At 36.9% G+C, this 22276-nt stretch overlaps 1 protein-coding gene across 1 annotated transcript in view; it reads right to left on the bottom strand.

The window, feature by feature from the left end:
* LOC122814238 (dynein axonemal heavy chain 5-like) overlaps window positions 1-22276 on the bottom strand; it is a 3525594-nt gene that overhangs the window by 1384145 nt on the left and 2119173 nt on the right. Inside the window, exon 70 of the mRNA XM_044086840.1 lies at window positions 14912-15064. Coding sequence (XP_043942775.1) covers window positions 14912-15064 — 153 coding nt within the window. The remainder of the gene's footprint in view (window positions 1-14911; window positions 15065-22276) is intronic.

Here is a 22276-nt window from a genome sequence, read left to right as displayed (position 1 = left end):
TCCATTGCCATGACTGAGTTTTAGTCTAGATGACTATAAACTCTGTCATCATCAGTTCCAGTGTTAGTTTATACATTGTCAAAAAGTAAGTTATTAGACTTTAGTTTTTAGGATAACTTTCAGATTCACTCTTAAGTAGGAGCATTGTTTTTCATGTTATTAACTAGGTTGGTGTCTGTTCAGGGTGTGCATATAAATAGTTCTTACTCATGGCTAAATCTTCCTGTAAAGATGTTAATATTTTAGCCAGAAGTTAGATTCTGCATCTAGGCCTGGAGTTTTCCATTTAGGAGTTTTTCTTAATTTTGTATCAGTTTGTCTGGACGTTACTCCACCCCATTTCATATCCTGTACATTTAAACTTCTTATTCTTTCTTTTACTTCTTTTATTCATTCAGCATCTTTGTAATGTTCCACAGGATCTTCATAGATGTTTCTCCAAAATGCATCTATGTTTTCTTTTTTTGGTGATGTTTCTATTCCTTTTGCCTTGTTTCACAATTCTCTGTAAAACGTTTTTTGAGTCATCAATATTTTGCTTATTTTGTACTTTCCTTTATATTTAGCAGCATATCTGCTAAGTTTTTCTGTCTGTGCTGATTTAGTTTATTATTTGTAGTAGTGCACAATAGATCCTGATCTGTTCTGATACTGCACGTTGCTTTTATCACATCTATATTTCTGAGCATTTTTCTTGATCTGTTCCCTCTTCTATAGTCTTCTAACAGTGACACTTCTTGCCTTAATTGCTTTGTAGTTTTCTCTATTTGATACTTCCACAATTAATTTTGATTTATCCCCTTCCTTTCCCTTACTACCCTGTGTTTTTGTGGTAAGACTATCTGTTATTAATTTAGCTGCACAGTAATATATCCTAATTACTTATATTGCATGAATTTCTATGACCAGTCCTGATTACTGTGTTCATTTGTTTTATCAAACTTCTAACGTTTTGGGTCTTATTGACTTTTTGTAGTCTATTTCTTAATATGTCTGTCCATCTCTATTAAATCAAGCAACTCTTCCCTTAGATAATTTTCTCCTGTAAAATAGTCAAAATGTTATCAGAAATAATGTAACAATATTTCACATCAGTAGGCATTAAATCATCAAAAGGGAAGAAGCCAATCTGGGAAGGTAAAGCAGTGTCAGGTGGATGACAGGCAGATATGGATATCATACGAACATAGCATCAAAGAACATAGAAAATGCAAGGAAAGTGAGTCACAAGACCATTTACACCTTGCACTTACCCTCTCATGCCTTCCCCATTCTAAAGACTGCAAAGCAGGCCAGTATCAGAGTGAATTTCTGGGTACCCATCCAATCATCCATGTTTAATTTGAAGGATGCTAGGGCATCATTTTGTTTAACTTCCAGGGTAGAGTAGTGTCTGGGTAAAATATTACCCTTTCCAGTGCATTTTATTAATGTGCTGGTGGAGTTTTAAGCCCCTAGTTCTGGTAATAATGGAACTGTCTGAATTGTAGGATACAGGAGATGGAGGAGGATGGTGTCCCAGAGGGTGCAGAATGCAAAACATAAATTAGTCTGAGGAAAGGGACAGCATTTCAAGACTTTCCTGGTAGCTCAGGTTGTTTATGCCAACAACCTTCTTGGTTAGGGACCTCTGGAGCCTTTCCAGTTACTTAATAGGTTTAAAAAAGGTAAATTTTGAAATTGACATTGTGCTCAATAATTGATCACTTGTTTGGCCTGGATGATATACCTTTAGATATTAGTTATATTAAATAGAATTATTTTCTGCCTAGTCTTGCTATATTATGGTGGAAGAAGAGGAATTTATCAAGTGGAGTTACACCATTCATGAGTACATTATCAGTTTGTGGGGTTGTATTAGTTATACTGTACATTGAGGGTAAGAGAAATTTACTAAATGAGATAAAATTACCCTTATTTTATATTTAATTTTATCCCTTTTGTGTACACTGTTGTTTCCAAAGGTTATTTCTTGCTGTAATGAATGGAAATCAGGGGTTTTCACAATGATGCCCAATTTAGATAACCAAAGATCCTGATACCTGGTATGGAGATTGGAAAAAGAGAGACTGAAAAGGAGGGGGGGTCCCAGTACTTACCCCCAAGGTATTCAATTGGTCACTTCTACATTTTCCCAAAATGGCTTCCGCCTTAAGCGGGTTCTTTCAGCCAGTAGGCTGTCCACCTAACCATATCTGGATGTGCTATTAAGGCACTTAGATTAAGGTTATTAACAATGCCAGTGTGGGGTACACAGTTGAACACTTTCTCAAGATAAAGACTGATCAGGTGGAAAGGAAACTGTCTGGTGCTTTAATAGGGATGAAGAAACAGGGGTAAGATGGGATCTTGCCAAGGATAAGAGGGTAAGACTGGATAACAAAACATGTACATGGTGAGCAATTTGTTAAATAATAATAATAATAATGATACTAATAATAATAATAATAATTTGCAGAGTTTACTGAGGTCGAAGGTAAGAAGAGATTAAACAATGTTCTTCAAGGGATTAATCTTGGGAACTACACTCTTTCATGTGCTCATCTCTGACCTCATGCAGAGCATATGGAACAGAATCAGTCTGTTTGTGGATGATACCAAGGTCAGGGTATTGGTAGCAGATAGAGAAACAAGCCTGAAAAGGAACCTAAGCAAACTTGAATCACCACCTCAAAGATGGCAGCTTCATATTCTTCATCCTACTGTATGATGCTATGCATGCGAAATGAAAGTCTAAGCACAGAATATACAATATGAGCAGTAAAGCTAAACAATCCAGAGCAGCAAAAGTACCTAGGAATTAATATTTCTGGACAGACTCTGTAGAAAAGAGTTGGAAACAAAGACAGATAGTTGCTGGGCTGGGTTTCCTTATGTATATATGACCTTATATATGACCATGGTTAATGCAGAGCTAGAATACTGCAATGCAGTTATAGAAGTTATAGAGGCCTTATATGGAAAGGGATATTACAGTTCTGGAAGAGGTGTTGAGAAAACAATAAAGATATTGAGAGGAAAGCAGCATATGGTATAGGAATGTGTTAAGGAAGTGTTATTTCTTTTCATTTAAAAAGAATATGTGGATAAACTATTTATTTATTTATTTATTTATATGTGGTTACTGGGTAGTTCACTGATCTCAATGGATCATTTGCAGGCACAGCAATTAATAGGATCACATAAAAAAATGAACAAAACATAAAACATGTAGATAAAATCTTTATTTATTTATATTTGGTTACCGAGGTAGTGTACTGATCTCAAGGGATCATTTGCAGGCACAGCACCGGTGAATAGGATCACATAAAAAAATGAACCAAACATAAAACATGTAGATAAAATCTTTATTTATATTTGGTTACCGAGGTAGTGTACTGATCTCAGTGGATCATTTGCAGGCACAGCCCTGGTGAATAGGATCACATAAAAATGAACCAGACATATTCACAGATAAAACAATATGTTAAAAAACAAAATACAGTAGAGAGTTGATTATTCAAACTAAATGGGGCCCAGGGTAGCTTGGATAATCAAGCTGTTTGCATAATCAAACATATAACTAAACCGGCTAATAAACTTCTAAATCTTGTTTTTTCTATATGCAGGGAATACACTTTAACCATTCAATGATTCCAGTAGAAAATAAAGAATATTTTTACACATAAGTGGGCTACAAGCTCAAAAAACACACACAAGCAAATATGTATAACTTTTACGTTTTCAGACTTTATGATTTTTTCCTACCTGAATACTTTGGTAGACTGTGTTCAGATAATTGACTTTATATATATATATATATATATATATATATATATATATATATATATATATCTATATATATATACACCTATATATATATATATATATATATATATATATATACACACACACACACACACACACACACACACACACACACACACACACACACATGACTGCAAATATTTCAGTATAAAATAACCAAATAATCTACTCCAGTACATAACTTCAAAAACATGGTTTATTACTTAGTTTGTTCTTTCATACACAATGGACTTCATCAGACTAATAAACTTTGAAAACACAAGTAAGTTGAAATAAAGTTTATTGCAAATCACACGTTCTATTTACACCAATCAATACACATTCCAGCTCACAAGTACTCCACTTCCTATTAATAGATTAAAATATATCTGTGAAAAATTCATAAAAAATAAAATGACAGAAACATTCAAATTAATATCAGAAACTGAACTTCAGGCCTTCTGCTTATAAGATTAATGTCACAATCACTACACCAGAGAATATTCAAAACACAGAATGGAAATATTACTACTTCAGTCTCCTATTTTTCAGTTCCGGCTTGATGCTAATAAATTCATACAAGCAGAGTTGAAGTTGAATGTTAGCTGCCAGCTCAAGTTGCAGGACAAGTTCCATCCTGTGAAGCAGTAACTTAACATCCCCTGCTCTTCTAGAAGTACATACACTCTCCATTACATAAAACACAAATTTCTTAAAATTTGTACATAATGTGAAATGTCTGTATAATGCATTGTAGTTATCTTTACTTTTTATAGCATATACACATTTTTGTATCCTTTGCTGAGATTTCTTGTGCATTATACCAACATAAATGGCATTACAGGAGATGCATGTAGCAACATAAATGACATTCTTACTATAACAATTAAAATATTTTTTAGCACTATATGTTTTCCCTGTTGTTTCATCACAATAATATGGTCTATTTGCAATGAACCTGCAAGTGCCACAAAAACCACGGGCATATATTCCCTTCTTTTCCTGTGTGACTCTCTCCCATTGTATTCATTCCTTTCCAATATACATTTTAAGTTGACTCAAAAACAACACCACGATCCAAGTACTATAGAGAATAAATACGACAGTCCAGAGCTCACAAGAAAGTTTAATAGGTTCTAGTGCCTCAGCAGATGCTGCCCTCAATGGAATACTAAAGTCAGTACTCAACCACACCTTATATACAATAAAAGTCGTGATCAATAAAACAATTAATCAATCAATTAAATTATTAAACTAAAACATTCCAATTACATGACATATTTATCCCTTCAGGACTTAAAGTGCCAAACTTCAAAATAAGCAAAACTTCCTTATACAGAAGCTTGCTTTTAACATCACAATATTCACTCCTTTCTATCTTTTCTAAAACAGTACCTTGCAGACCTATTGGGTCACCGTTATGACATTTTAAAGTGGTGTGCAAGAGGACTTTCATATTTCTGATTTTTAATATCCATAACATGCTCTTGAAGATGGAGCTTGAAAGCCCTTTTGCTCTCCCCAATGTAGGATTTATTGCATGGGCACTTCAGTGCATATACAATACATTCTGTACTACAACAGAAGTTACCTAATACATTGAACTTGCCACCATTAATATATTGAAAAGTTTGTACCACATAGTTACACAAAATACACTTCCCACAGGGATAGGTGCCTTTTAAATATGGAGCCTTATAAATATTATATGTAGAGGTTCCACTGCCGTCCAAAGGTCCAACTCCAGAGAAAGAAAGCTGAATATCAGGAAAAAACAGGATAGGACCACCACAAAATGAAACATAAAACAAAGTTTATTGCAGATAAATGAATAAGCGCTTTCACGTGCTGCCAAGGCACGCTTCTTCAGATTTCACTAAACCATTTAAACTTCATACTATATATACACTCCTTCTAATTCAATTAACATCAATTAAACATCAATTGAACAAAATTGAACCTATTAAAACATAATTGATCGTCCATTGAATATTCACTACTGCATCACATTAATGTGGAACTGAATAAAGTTCATTTAAATAGAGTCAATAAGGTTATCTAAAAATTAACCAAATTGCAAAGTTAACTGTACATTTATATAGCTATTACCAATAAAACATGTGGCATGGGGATGGTGTATATAAAAATAAATATACAAATGGTTGCCTTCCCCTATACAAAAAGCACCATAATACACAAAACATAAAAACATAAAAATCCCATACTACTTATAAAGTGCTCAAATAAATAAATAAATATACCAATGTATTATAAATATGTTATAAACCACAATCAACTAATTGATCGTTACTGGACATATCAATCTATAAACTATTTGACAAAAAATAAAAATAATAATAATATAGAACATGCAAACTACAAAATGTATGAACAATAAAACAACAATAAAACAATAAGACAATATGTCCTGAATAATATTCATGGCAGATGTAAGTATCTTTAAGCCTTATAAATACTAAGATATGGCATTTTAAATTTACAATATACAAGTTTATCTTTAATACTGCGTCCCTTTCTGAATGAAAAAAAAACTGAGGTAGTATATAAACCAGCAAATTCTCTAAATCTCAAAAGATAGTCCCGGTATTGTTTTATAACTGGAACTGCTTTATCACTCAATAAGTCATACGTCATGACCATATACATTTTCTTTTCTTCTGTTACACAGTCAATGTTATTTCTACCCAAATTCTTCTTCTTCTTCTCACTTCATTATATATATTTTAAGTTGTCATGTTTGATGTTATAAAAATAATGGTTCACTTTTCAGACTCTTCCAACTGTTTCTTATAATGCTTTTAATAACAATATTACCCACACTAAAGTGTATTCCCAACCCCAAGGTTCTGACATGTTTATGACCATCATTAACTAAGCATTAACAAGTTGGTTTCCTTTCAACTTTACCCCCTAATAATATGGGCTTGAATTTCCCTACCCTCTCTTTCTTCACCTGCTCTACAAATTTTATTAACTTTCACCTCACAGTAACCTCTCTGTTTAAACATGTTTTTTAAATTCTCTCATCTTTTGTTCAAAATCTGTTTCTTCAAATGTCAGCCTAATTATCTGGCTTTTAACTATGTTCAGTTTTAGGCCCTTTTGATGTGCACTGCTGTAGTCAACACAGGAATTCTCACTGCCTTTATTTTTTGTGAATTCTTGTACCTAAGCTACTTGTTGTCAGGTGTCTTTAAAATTTCTATGTCAAAAAACTGGGCCACTTCCTGTGAATAGTGTGATGTAAACTGTAAAACCTGAGTGGTTTTATTGATACAATTTAGAAACTCACTCAGCTTCTGTAAACTTCCTGATTATAAAAGAAATAAATCATCAATATGCCACGTGGGTTTCCTCCGGGTGCTCCAGTTACCTCCCACATTCCAAGACATGCAATAGGTGGATTGGATACTCTAAATTGGCCGTAGGTAAGAGTGTGTGTGTGTGAGTGAGTGGTGCAAATGAATTACTGCAGCAGGGCTAGCCACCCGGCAGTGTAAACCTTGGCTCAAGATGATTGTCACTGCGGAAGTGATACCCTGACCCCATGTGCAAAAATGGGAAAAGGGGCTGAAGATGGGTGGATGGATATTAACAGTAGCTAGTAATATACTGCATAAAGACTGACTGATACAAAAAATAATCTTCCCACCTGTCCATAAAAAGATTTGCATAACTGGAAGCCATAACTGCCATGATAGCCACCCCAGAAACCTGCTTGTAATATTTTTTTTAAAAGGAAGAAATTATTTTCAAGAATCAGTTCAAGCACTGTGCCACTGAAGCACCACATTTCCAGGTAGTTAACTTTTTTTTTGAATAAAAGAAATTGCCCATGTTATTCCTATGTCCTATGGAATGACTGAGTATGAAGATTACACATCCTATGTAACTAACTGCATTTCCTGTGTAATTGCAAGTTCTTTTAATTTGCCCAAAAAAAAATGTATCATTTATAGAACAGGCTACTTGTTTCATTAAGAGGTTCAAATTTGTGTCTACCAAAATAGCCAATGCTTCTGTTGTTGACCTTGCAGCTCACACTACTGGCTTGAAAGGAGGATCTATTTCATTTTTATGTACCTTGGGAATGCCAGAAAATACAGGAGTTACTGGCTTTGAAACCAAACATGCATTGAACATTTCTTGTAAAAGAAAACATTTGGTTAACCATTCTAGCAACATCTCATCAGTTTTGCTGTATTATTATTCTCACTTATGCTCACTAGTTTGTAACAGCTAATTTGAGATAACATCAACTCTTGTTTTTTTACACATATCTCTCATTGCCCATTAATAATAGCACATTACCTTTTTTAAACAAGAAACATCTTTATTAAATTATCACTTATGATATAGACAATCATACATTCATATAAATTAAAACAAACCATATTGATATATTTTCAGTTTCAAACATTATACATCACTTATAATCTGTCCTGTGATTGTCAGTCAAACGTTGCATAGCTCATTCAAATCCTGCTTTGTTTTAGACATCATTCCTCTGCCAGAATGGTGTTCTGTATGCATTGTCCCCACAATTCCCATTTTTCCTATGGAATTTGCTCCTTCATTTTCTAAGGATCCCAATTCTAGTTGTTTTACCTCTGTTACTATATTCATTACTTCTAGTACAGTTAGTTTAGATTCTGATTTCCATTTTCTACTAATTGCTTTTTTTTTGGCATTCACCATACTTAGACTCAGCAAGGCCTTAGTATGTCTAGACAATTTGGATTCTGTATCATAGCTCAAAAAAATTATTTCTTTAGTTATATCAATTTGCTCAATCAGTATTTCTGATAGAGTAGTCTTCAGGGAACTTTTAAAGTCTGCCAACTCATTACACTACCAAAAAAATAATAGTGCATTGCCCTCATCAGCTTTCATAAAACACCTAGTGTTATCTGGTATAATTTTAAGTGCCTCTTTCAAAAGAATTTAAATTAAAATACCATTTGTCTGCAGGCTAATTTAAAACATATCTCAGTTTCCTTTCACATATTGCCTCAAATGTGGCAACTGTAGAGTGCAAGACAGAATTAAAGTTACTGGGTTTACTTGGAACTGCAAGACTATTGTTCTGTGTTCTCAGTTCTTCTGTTACAGCTAGAACTTTCAAATTCAACTGTTTCACAAATATTTTTAATGTTTTAATGAAATTAAAGTATACACTACACTAGCTATTCGGCTTGGGATAAATGGCACCCCCTTCTTTAATATGATAATTTCAGTCTCAGTTCATAACTTGTTTGAAAGATTAATTACCTTAAAACATGCTGGCCCAGGAACTGAACTCCTTTCTATGTCCTATTTTACACATACTGCAGGTCCCTACAAAAAGACATGCTAATAATCCACTGTTTGTTGATGAAAATATATCATCTCCATCTCTGATTCCGGTTGCTGGTGTTCCTCCTCCATGAATTGTAATGGAAATTCTTGTTTCTGTTGTAAGAATGTTTCAAGTTCCCTGAGTCTGTTGCTACTGTTCTGACTGTGGTCTGCTCCTGGACACCGAGCGCATCCTGTTTTGTTACTGAAATTTCCCCCTTCTTCAAGAATGGCTTCTTCCACGATTCAGGTCATCCTGTTGTCTCTTTGCAGCTAACCTGGATGAAAGCTTGGGCTCTCTCAATACTATTGCAGTGACTAAAGAAGCTCTTCACCTTCAAAATCTCTAACCTCATTAGTGCTTAGAATTTGTTGCTCATCTTCTTTGGCTGCTGTATTCTCAATACGTACAGTCACTACAAATGGCTTATAAATACTTCTTGTCTCTCTCAGGATTTTAAATTTTTTTAGCTTGACTAGGCAGCATCCTTAAAAATTGTGCTAAATCACTCCTTGAAATCGTTAAAATTACTAAGTGATTTAACTTGAGCTGTTACACTTTCAGCTGTCTCCTTATGGGCATTCAACCGGTTATCACTGTGTTTAACTAAAAGCTTTAACATTTGTATTCCAGTGTTGTGAAAAAGTTCACTCCTTAAATAAACATGAATTTTCATTAGCTTCATTAGGGAAGCTAACAATTCTAAGTCCCTTTGCAATTCTTATTAGTTCAATGCATTTTTCCAAATGAATATATATACATTTTTACAGATGCAAGAATATGCTACAACATTTAGTTCAAGAAGCAGCTTGCAGTGTCGAAACATGGATGGAAAAATGGAATTATGTTTAGCAGAGCTTTTTGGATAAGATGCAGCCATAATGACTGAGATGGCTCATGCTATAGGGATAGCAGCATATCATTATACAGAGAGGTATGAAGACATTAGAAGAGGCATGTAAAACAGTTGCAGGAAAGAATACAATGGAGAGAAGATAGAGAAAAGGTGAGAGGCATGCTGAGAGAAGAGGAGTAGAAAGGAGGGGATAAAATATTTAAATAAGGCAATAAGGATTAAATAAGGCATCCATGTCACGGCGAGCCATGCGCTCTAGTGAGCTAAACCTCACCACAACAATAAGTAGAATATGCTAGAGGGATAGATTCCTGTCACAGAGACTCTTCATGCTTTGGAACAAAATTCCAAACTACATTAGGCAGAGCCCCTCATTAACACTCTTCAAGAGAAACCTTGACGAGTGGATGAGTAACAGAAAATACACCCCTGGGATCACTTCATTGACTCTGTTTGACAGAGGCTCAGTTAATTAATCAATGGGGTGGCAAAAGCTGACACACTCTGCCTAGGCTTATAAATGCCCTGGGGCAGATAGCCTAGTACCTACCTATGAACCTAATACTAATGAGACTAAGGAGGAAATGCTATGGGACCATCTTGATAGTGAAGGATAGAATAGGATAGGTAGGAGTAGGCATAATCAGCAGCTAAAGGAAAGATGGTGAGATCATTTATTTTCAAGATTTATTATATTTAATGCACAAAGACATCATTCTGGCAGAGACTTTTGTATGTCCTTGTAATCCTTAGCATTATGTTGTCTGGAACTTATACTGCTGGTAGTGGCACTCTTGATTTGAGAGGAGGGGGTCAGACTAATAGTGATCCAGAATTCCCACATGCTGGTTCATTTAATGGATCTCAAAACTTCACCATGAAAAGGGATAGTAGGACCCACCCTTGAAATCTGGGAATGGTATTTGCCAAAGAGCACCAACCTGAAAAAGCTGTTTGTAGTCAACTTGAGTGTTCACAACCCACGAGGCAAAGTGTACAATCAGATGCAATGCCAATCATGTGACAGGTAGGATTGGGACAGACTAAGTAGGGCCCGAACCTGACAATGATACCGGGCTGGTGATCATCACTGTGCAGGGTAGACGCCAATGCTTTTGGAACAGGTTGAAAAGTAACACCTAGATGTAGCTGGCCTTACCTGGGGAATCAGACACCTTGAATAAGGTGGCATTTTTTCTACACTAGAGTTGAGCCTTACTACAGGCCCAAAGCTATTGTGGGCATACTTACAAGTTCTGTCTGGATGCGGATAATTTGGAGTTTATACCAATAAAAGAAAAAGATACCTTTATGTAACTATACAGTGCAGAAAAGGAAACTGTTTGCTATCTATACAAATGCCCTTGACAGCTATTTGCAATATTTAGCTAGAGACAGGGGTGCAGTGCTTATTAAGGTAACTTATATGCATTCTCAGTCTTGTATGGAATATTGAAAATCCCTGGTGGGGCATTAATGGGAAGCTCAACATTCGTATTCTGAACCTGAGAGGTGAACTGCATTTGGACTTCAGTACTAGTAATAGATTGTCCCTCACAAATTTGTGTTTAAACAAAAGATTGCTAATAAGTATGCTTTGTACCAGTGCTCCTTGGCCCAAAGATCTATTGAAGACTTTGCAGTCATGTCATCTAATCTGAGGCCATGTATTCTTACCACTGAGGTCAAGAGAAGTGCCAAGCTGTCAAGTCCATTCATCCATCCATCCATCACCCACTTTTCCCATTTTTGCACATGGGGTTGAGGTGTTACTTCAACAGTGACAATCGTCTAGAGTCAAGCTATCAGATGATCACCATTTAACAGTGAGTTGGGTCAGACAGTCAGGGCAGTTATGGTGCAGATTTAGGTAACTGAATCGTGCAGTTAGGGTGTCCTGTGAATACCTACCAGATGTTTGTACATGTAATTTCACTTTATAATTCTAGAAGAGCTTTTCTCATATACATGGAGATTATAGGGCTCTAGACTCTGAATAAGCCCAGATGAAGACCTCAGTAGGAAGGTGGTCAGTGGATGTCATGATGATAACCCAGGGAACCACTGGTGGACATATAAAGGAATATCTCAGGAAGAAAAAAGAAGCCTTTCATGCAGTGTTAGTGAGAAGGAAGACTTTGGGTTTAATTAGCAGGTGGTGACATGTGAGGAAATGAGCAGCTGCAGCCATCACCAAGGAGAATTTACACTAATGTCTCACTCTGTTAGTAGGTTCAACAACATTGTTTTTTGCTTGCTGCCTCAGTATTTGACACCCCTTTCTTCACTTGCCCAGTGTAGCCCATTCATCTCCTCAGAAATACATCTGGGGCAAATGATTAGGTGTTTTTCTTTTCATTTTAAGGGCTTAATTCCCACTGCAAAAGCTCAGTAGCACCCCTTCCAGTTCTGTATACAGTAGGCATTCCTGAGTGCATAGCACTCACTTCCAAAAGCGATTTTCCCTTGAAGCTGGCACCCACATGATAATCCCTTTCTCCTGGTAGTGACCCTAGTTGCATAGTTGCATCCTAGGCACACACCTCACAGACTTCCACAAAGACAGATGAGTTGGCTTAGTCACAGCATTCCTCCCTTCTCCATGTCGGCTCCAGCAGGTGACTGAGTCGTTACTTGGTCATAGCTGGAGCTAATCCCCCTAAACCAACAGAGCTGAGTTTTATCTCTCTACACTAACAGAGCTGAGCTTTATCCCTATACATTAACAGAGCTGAGTTTTATCCCTATACAGCAACTGAATTGAGCTTTATCTCTATACACTAACAAATCTGGCTGGCAAGTTCTTCTGCAGGACAGGAAAGCTACATGCATCCCGTCTACTATATAGTCGCTGTGACACCAATAACTGTACAGTATACGGTCTTGAAACCTATAACTGTTATGAATTGATATTAACTAAATGCTACACTAATACAGTTATGCACTCCATACTTGCTAGCCATAACCATTGCATGCTTTTACTAAACACTTCTGGCATCAAAATCATTCTCATTTGTTCTTCATTTCTGATTCTTTCTGTGCTTTATTTAAACAGCTGGTTCAGTCACACCTTGCAGTGGCAGAGATCACACTCAATATTATACTTCTACTGTGGCATTGCAAGAAATGTAACAGTTAATAATATTCACTAACCCTATTGTCAGGCTTGCTTATTACTAACTACTCTTCAGATGTGTGGCTAACTCTAAGAAAACAAATATCCTACACGTTTGGCCCTGTTTCTGTCTAGGTATAGCTCAGCATACATTACTGGTTTTTTTGGAGTCTGCGCACATCTGCCTACATTGTAACAAGTGCAGAATTGCTGTTCTGAGCAATGATAGTGAACTACATTAAGAATGCTGGTGACTGGTTGGAGTCTGTATTGCTGGCATATGGAACATTGTTTATGTGGTCATTAACACCCTACTTGCTTTAGAGCAATAGGCTTATGTAGTAAAAATCCCCTTTGTAAACTGTTGATTCAACAAAAGCCTTTTGTGTGCTCCATGGAGCACTGGCATGGGGTGCTGTATGGCATATTTAAAATATTTCTTTCATAAGCTATTCTTTTTTTCATACAAGTCAGTGAGTGGTTCTTATTCCCTCTGGTATTTAACAGATGCTTGCTCTTGATGAAGATCGATGGTGGAGATATGCCATATTGGGGTGGCACAGTGGTGCAGCGGTTAACGTTGTTGCCTCACAGCAAGAGGTTCTCCGGTTCGATTCTCGGCTGGGGTGCCTTCTGTGTGGAGTTTGCATGTTCTCCCTGTGTTCGCATGGGTTTCCTCCGGGTACTCTGGTTTCCTCCCACATTCCAAAGACATGCATCTGGAGCTTTTCTCCCCGGGTCTCTGCTGAAAACAGGCTCTGTCGAACCTAGTCGGACATTCCCGGTCAACAAATGTTAAATAAATAAATAAATATTGGCACCTGTGGTATGGTACTGACCTTCTGTGTTCAAGTTCTCATACAACTATTAGAGACCTTCAAAATGCTCAATGAATGGGAAGTCCAGTAGATACTTAAGTATAAATAATGGGAATACATATTGGTGACCTGGACTGAGTCTATGAGCACAGACCATTATTTTTACATGTACCCCATTGTTTGAGTCCATTATACTATTTTTTTTTGTATGTATCTATTACCCAGAATGATAACTTAAGTTAAACAAAAGCACAACAAAAGGTATTACAATGATACAAAGTCAGAGTGTATAAGTCTTAAAAATCATTAACTAGGGCTTATAATATAATTTTATTTACATGGTTTATCAACTTACATGTCAAGGGATTTGAAAATGGTGCCTTGTTCCTTGTAGGGGGCAGCATTAAAATGATTCAGCTTGAGGTTTGTGGTCTATTGATGGATTCATTTTAAGTTTTGTTTTATACTTCTATCATCTCGGCAAGCCCACTGGACATATGGCCCTTTTCAGGGGTGACTAGGGATGACCCTGGAGCACTATCTTATCAAGTGACTTGCTTAGCCACAAAGAAGGCAAATAGAGCTGTAAGGAATAAAATTCTGTGCCCTTAACACAAGGAAGTAGCTTTTTAACCCCTTATATCCTTACTCTCCTGTGCTAACTGCCAGAATAAGTCTTATGACCATTGTAATCTATATCTAATTTCCTTCTAAAGTCACTGTCCAACTTATGCATTTTAATGAATTAGTTAGTCTTTGCAAATGTTATGCCAAACATCAAAAAAGCATATAAAAATTAAAAAGAAATCTCCAGAATTGTAAAAACCCCAAGACATACAGGGGAGAAATATATAATCATACCATTTAGATTTTAATAACAGAAGCAGTCAAGTACAAAATGTAAAGAGTAATACATTTTCCGCCATTTCACATCTTTTCCAGAACACTTCTTCATTAAGATTCTGCCAAGGACATACCTGTCTGATTATTTGGCTGAGCTGATCATTCATCCAGTTCAGATCTGACCGCCGGCACAGCTTGTCTCCTAGAATGCATTGGATTTCATGCTGCCAAAAAGCAACCACCACTGAAGGATCACCCCTGTTGTCACCTGATAACCTTTGAAGGCACTGGTAAAAATGAAGTAAAAGTTATACAGTCTAATGTTTAGAACTGATGTTATATTAGTTTGAAAAAAAACAGCATTACTTCATAAAATATCTATATAAATTTGAGTCTATATTAGTAGAGCAGGTGAGGGAGCATTTATCTTACCTCTGTGTGTTTATTACAGAAACAATATTCCTTTTAACAGTTTTGAGGTCTTAAACTGTCTTTCGGCTTTTCCCGGTTAGGGGTCGCCACAGCGGAACTCCGGTCCGCTAATGATTGGCAGTAGATTTTTACATGTTGGCTTGCCGGGCCTAATGCACAACCTTCAATGAAGGAATGCCCATTCACGCATGTCGACACACAGAAGACGCTCTAACTGAGAATCGAACATGCAACGTCTAACTGTGAGGCGACAACGCCACCACAGCACCACCACCGCAGTATAATTTAGAATAAATGAAGTATGAGCAATCATTAAGGAAATCATAATACACCACAGAAGAGACACACACTAAATGGATAGGGACATCTTGTCATGATCACTGGCTTTGATACCGTGTTACATTTTAAATTAAAGAAGCATGCATATCATGGGGAAATTATAAATATATATTCAACAAGCATCACTATAAATATTTATAGTTCTTCCTAGTTCATACCACTTTGGGTAAATTAATTATTCTTGCTGTCTGGCATATTGGAATGGTGATGTTTACCCTTAATCTGTAGAGACCAACTCGGTATATGAGCCTGTGACTTTAAGAACCTGACTGGTAATGGAATTTGATCATTGCCAGTAATGATCTAATGAGCTTCTCCAGCAGCTTCTCCAGCAGAACAAGAGTGGTGGTGAAGGGATTGAGTTACATTAGTCTTAATGCTGTTAACTGAATAGATGAAGTATGTAGAACAGCATAGGAGGGCACTAGATGAAACATCACATATAAACATATTCATGATGGTAAACCTCAGTCACACAAAAGAAAATGGCATGAACATGGCAGGAAATTAAAAGTGTGATTCCTACTTGTGTTGGCTTGTACTGGTTGATTGAGTGACATTCATATGTTCTTGAATCACCAGTAAGAGCAACACTATATATATATATATATATATATATATATATATATATATATATATATATATGTGTGTGTGTGTGTGTGTGTGTGTGTAGTTCTACTGAATATGATCAACAAATCCAAATTTTGTGATCCTGTGTGATCTTGCATACCTGTTGACAGATCATTAATAGCAAATTTGTCCATATTTGGTGCCACAATATGTAGAGAAATAGAGATATGTGGCCAGGGCTATCCACCTGGAAGTGTGCACATTAGTTCCAGAGGATTGTCACTGATGAAGTGACACCTAGATCCCATATATCTCATATGCAAAAATGGAAAAAAGTAGTCATAAATAAATAAATAATATCAAATACAGAAAATTAAATGTGGGAAACCATTAAATCATTAGGACATTTCTAAATGTAACAGCAGTGTGCAGACCTTGAGTCATCAAAAATAACTGCTTATGTATGGACTTTGACATCATCATCTTCTTTTGGCTGTTCCCATTAGGGGTCACCACAGTGGATCATCTGTTTCCATTTCTTCCTGTCCTCTGCATCTTGCTCTGTCACACCAACCACCTGCATGTCCTCTCTCACCACATCCATAAACCTTATCTTTGGCCTTCCTGTTTTCCTGTTACCTGGTAGCTTCATCCTTAGCATCTTTTTCCCAATATACCCTGCATCCCTCCTCAGCACATGTCCAAACCAACGTAATCTTGCCTCTCTGGCTTTGTCTCCAAATCTTCCAACCTGGGCTGACCCTCTAATATACTTATTCCTAATCCTGTCCATCCTCATCACACCCAGTGCAAATCTTAACATCTTTAATTCTGCCACATCCAGCTCTAACTCCTGCCTTTTTGTCAATGCCACTGTCTCCAACCCATATAACACACCTGGTTTCACTACCCTCTTGCAGACCTTCCCTTTCACTCTTACTGGTACTCATCTGTCACAAATCACGCCTGACACTCTTCTCCACCCACTCCATCCTACCTGTATTCTCTTCTTCACCTCTCTTCCACACTCACCATTAATCTGAACTATTGACCCCAAGTATTTAAACTCATCCACCTTCGCCACCTCTACTCATTGCATCCTCACCATTCCTCTAGCCTCCCTCTCATTCACACACATATATTCTGTCTTAGTCCTGCTGACCTTCATTCCTCTTCTCACTAGAGCATATCTCCATCTCTCCAGGGTCTCCTCCACCTGTTCCCTACTCTCACTACAGATCACAATGTCATCTGCAAACATCATAGTCCATGGGGACTCCTGTCTGATCTCATCTGTCAACCTGTCCATCACCACTGCAAATAAGAAAGGTCTCAGAGCTGATCCTTGATGTAATCCCACCTCCACCTTAAACACATCCGTCACTTCCACTGCAGCCCTCACTGCTGTCGCACTACCCTTGTACACATCCTGTAGCACTCTTACATACTTCTCTGACCCTCCCGACTTCCTCATACAGTACCACAACTCCTCTCTAGGCACCCTGTCATATGCTTTCTCTAAGTCTACAAAAACACAATGCAACTCCTTCTGACCTTCTCTGTACTTCTCCATCAACAATCTCAGAGCAAACATCGTATCTGTAGTGCTCTTTCCTGGCATGAAACCATGCTGCTGATCATTAATCATCACGTCCCTTCTTAACCTAGCTCCCACTACTCTTTCCCATAACTTCATGCTGTGACTGATCAGTTTAATCCCTCTGTAATTACTACAGCTCTGCACATCACTCTTATTCTTAAAAATTGGTACCAAAACCCTTTTTCTCCATTCCTCAGGCTTCCTCTCACTTTCCATAATTTCATTAAAAAATATGGTTAAAAACTCCACTGCCATTTCATCTAAACACCTCCATGCTTCCACAGGTATATCATCTGGACCAACAGCCTTTCCATTCTTCATCCTCTTCATAGCTATCCTTACTTCCTCCTTGCTAATCCATTGCACTTCATGATTCACTATCCCCACATCATCCAACCTTCTCTCCCTCTCATTCTCATCATTCATCAACCCCTCAAAGTACTCCTTCCATCTGCTCAACACACTCTCCTCACTTGTGAGTATGTTTCCCTCATTATCCTTTATCACCTTTACCTGCTGCACATCTTTCCTAGCTCGGTCCCTCTGTCTAGCCAATTGGTACAAGTCATTTTCTATCTCCTTAGTGTCCAACCTTTCATACAACTCTTCATATGCCTTATCTTTAGCATTTGCCACCTCTCTCTTTGCCATGCACCTCATCTCCTTATACTCCTGTCTACTTTCTTCATCTCTCTGACAATCCCACTTCTTCTTTGCCAACCTCTTTCTCTGTATACGCTCCTGTACTTCCTCTTTCCACCACCATGTCGCCTTGTCGTCCTTCCTCTGCCCAGATGTCATACCAAGCACCTTTCTAGCCATCTCCCTTATTAGCTGTTACCCAGCTATTTGGTAACTCTTCACTGCCATCCAGTACCTGTCTTAACTCTTCCCTGAACTCCACCTCACAATTACCCTTTTTCAGTTTCCACCATTTGATCCTTGGTGCTGCCCTCACACTCCTCCTCTTCTTCTTGATCTCCAACGTCATCCTACAAACTACCATCCTATGCTGCCTAACTACACTTTCCCTGGTCATGACTTTACAGTCTCCAATCTCCTTCAAACTGGCTCTCCTGCATAAGATATAATCCACCTGTGTGCATCTTCCTCCACTCTTGTATGTCACCCTATGCTCCTCCCTCTTGTTAAAATACGTATTCACCACAGCCAGGTCCATCCTTTCTGCAAAATCCACTACCATCTGACCTCCTGCATTCCTTTGCTTAACATCATACCTACCCATCACTTCTTCATCCCCCTCTGTTCCCTTCACCAACATGCCCGTTGAAATCTGCTCCAGTCACCATTCTCTCACCCTTGGGTACAGTAATTGCCACTTCATCCAACTCACTCCAAAATTTTTCTTTCTCATCCATCACACACCCAACTTGTGAAGCATATGCACTAACAACATTCATCATTACACCATCAATTTCCAGCTTCATAAACATCACTCTATCCGACACTCTTTTCACCTCCAAAACACTCTTAGCATACTGCTCCTTCAGGATAACTCCTACACCATTTCTCCTCCCATCCACACCACGATAAAACAATTTGAACCCACTTCCATTACACCTAGTCTTACTCCCCTTCCATCTGGTCTCTTGCACACACATGTATGGACTTTGGAATAATTACATCAAAATTGGTCTAGCCAGATCTTATAGCTTTCACATGTATTTTTCAATCCATCCATCAACCCATCCATCCATCCATGCATCCATCCATCAATCCATATCTATCCACCTACCTGTGTATGTATGCATCCATGTGAAAATCCATATTCACACATACATTTAGCCAGTCAGTCAATAAGAACAAATCTACAAAATCCAACAGGCAGCAGAGACATCAAAGAAGAACAGCAAGTAATAATTTGAGAGTCAATTGCAAAAGAGGTTCAAACATTTATAAACAGACAGAGAAATTGCTCAAGATAGGCAAGATATGAAAAAAATAATTGGAAAGTACATGAAAAGACTGAAGCAAAAAGTACTATACTGTAAAGAAAAAAAGACTTACTCTGAGATTAAAATAAAATGATACGCGTGGCAGAAAATAAAACAAGGTAAAGTTTTGTTAAGGGATTCAAAAATGGCATAGCAGAGTTGCTGGTATATGAAAGTTCTCTGCACACAGTTGAATGAGATCATTTTGACTAGATATTGAAAGGAAACATTTCTGAAGATCACATCTATAACTTTGACAACATGTAGAGGAAAGAAGGTGAGCAACTTTTCCAGAAAGGAAATACTCATGAAAACCCTGGTAGAAACACAGAAAAATAATGTCATATTAACTGAGAAAATGTATTATTTAGAAAGCATGATGCAGTTTTTGTAAAGCAGATATTTTAGTATCAGTGGCATACATACAAATGAAACTACAGTTTTGTATATGTACTTTCTAGCTGATTTGGTATACAAGGTATGCATTTTGTATGAGAATAATGTCTGCAAAGGACCTCAACACCTCACCAGGCACAAGGCTTAATGATAGAGTGATGTAGATTTCAGCTATGCTACAAAGGAGAAAATATTGAAGAAATCTTGGAAAAGGCAACTACATCAGGCTGCTGAAAGAAGAAAAATGCAAACGTCTTAAAAACCATTATAAAGAAAATTGATCAGATTCACTTTAATGATCTTCTTGGCAAAAAATATTATGGCTCTCTTTTCAGAAGCAGTGACTAAAGGATAGGAATCTTGCATTGTGAAACTTTTGTGTTTGGCAATGTTGGCGCCTTCAAACCAGGAAAGATAGAATATTTGATGGGCTTGTGGTTTAAATGTACAGATTCAAAAAGAGGAGTAAACTATTCAGAATACATGTAATCCTTCCTCCTGTGGTCCTTTTCGTAAAGCACAGATATGGCATATTGGGTACCACCAATTGACTAAAAAAGTAAGGAAAAAAACAAATTGTACAACTGCTACAAACAATAAACAATATCTCTTAATGCCAAATGCTGATTTGCATAGCAGTGGCAATATTTTTAGAATGCAATAGCAGGAAACCTTCTGTGGGATACTTTGAATTATTTATGTTACTTAACAGCACTGTCATTGATTTATAAAATTAAAAATGTACAGTAAAACCAAATACAATGCTAATTATTTTTTAACTGTATGATTAAACAAGGATACAATGTAAGAATTAAAAAAACATGTACAGTAACTATCATGCAAACAAAACTTTCTGTTAGTAGGCTGACAACATGAAAAGCAAAATAATAGTGAATTTAAGTAATTCTATTCCATTAAAGATTTGTATATTGTTACTATTCTTACAACCTGATCCCTATGTCCCAGCTACTCCTTGATATGCAGAACCTAAACTACTGTTAAATAACTGGAGAAAATACATGAAGTAAGTTGGAAATGAAGGACAGGCGAAAACATTACCTTATTCATGAAAGCAGCAGGATCAAGGAAGTCATTATTAAAAACAAAATAATGTAGAAATATTTATCAATAAGTAGAAATGTTGCAGTCTTCTACCAATGGTTATGTCTATCAGCAGAATAGCAGTAGTACAATCAGAAAACTCAAAGGAAATGAGTTATTCCCATAGCTTTATAATATTATAATTGAACTCTGTGTCATTGAACTGTTTGGGTTCAGAGGACCTGTAATTTAAATCAGACAAGCAGGCATATAACTTGTTTTATTTTTAACTGGTGGTGGTGCTGCTGTAGCGTTGTCACCTCACAGTAAGACACTGTCCGGTTCAATTCTCAGCTAGAGCGTCTTCTACATGGAGACATGTGTGAATGGGCGTACCTTCGTTGAAGGTTGTGCGTCAGGGCTGGTAATTCGGCATGTAAAAATCTACTACCAATCATTAGCAGACCGGAGTTCTGCTGTCGCGACCCCTAACTGGGAAAAGCTGAAAGACACAACAACAAGAAAAATGCAGTACTATAGATATCCTATATTATGATAAAATAATGGCGACTGAGACGGGAAGAAATTATAAGTCATGAATGTTTAGAACAAAGATAAAAAAAAAGAAAGGCAGTGGCCTGACTGGGCAGAGCCCCTTTACAGCGGACTTATAGGAAGAAAACTTCATACTGTATACCAGTTAATGACCTAGCAGTAAAATATTCTATACAATGATGTTACATACACTGCAAATTATATTCAGAGACATCTGTTAAACATGGTTTATGTAGGATGCAAAATTCACATACATCAGTAGAACATTCAGCATTATTTTATAGTGTATACACAATGTAGAACTCTTAAGCACAAAAAATCAACATTTGACAGTGTATGTACATACGTCCACAGTAATTTTAGCAAACAGTTAGCAAATAAGAAATATGTATATATTATCCAAACAGTTAAAGTCACTTGAGACATGTAGCTAGGAGACTGCTTTAGTAATATTGGGAGAATTTCATGATATTTGTTTGATTTGACTGCATGAGGAGGGGACTTAGTAATGGGGTTGGTACAAAGACATGACTGCTTTATAGATAGGTGTGATTTAAATAGGACCATAGATTATACAGAGGTTAAGATTTAACATAAATATAGTCTTAGTA

This window comes from Protopterus annectens, chromosome 1.part1, assembly GCF_019279795.1.
Source record: "Protopterus annectens isolate FY-2018-M chromosome 1.part1, PAN1.0, whole genome shotgun sequence".
NCBI lineage: Eukaryota > Metazoa > Chordata > Ceratodontiformes > Protopteridae > Protopterus > Protopterus annectens.
The sequence above is the reverse complement of the archived record's forward strand: the minus strand, read 5'-3'. Positions and strand labels throughout refer to the sequence as shown.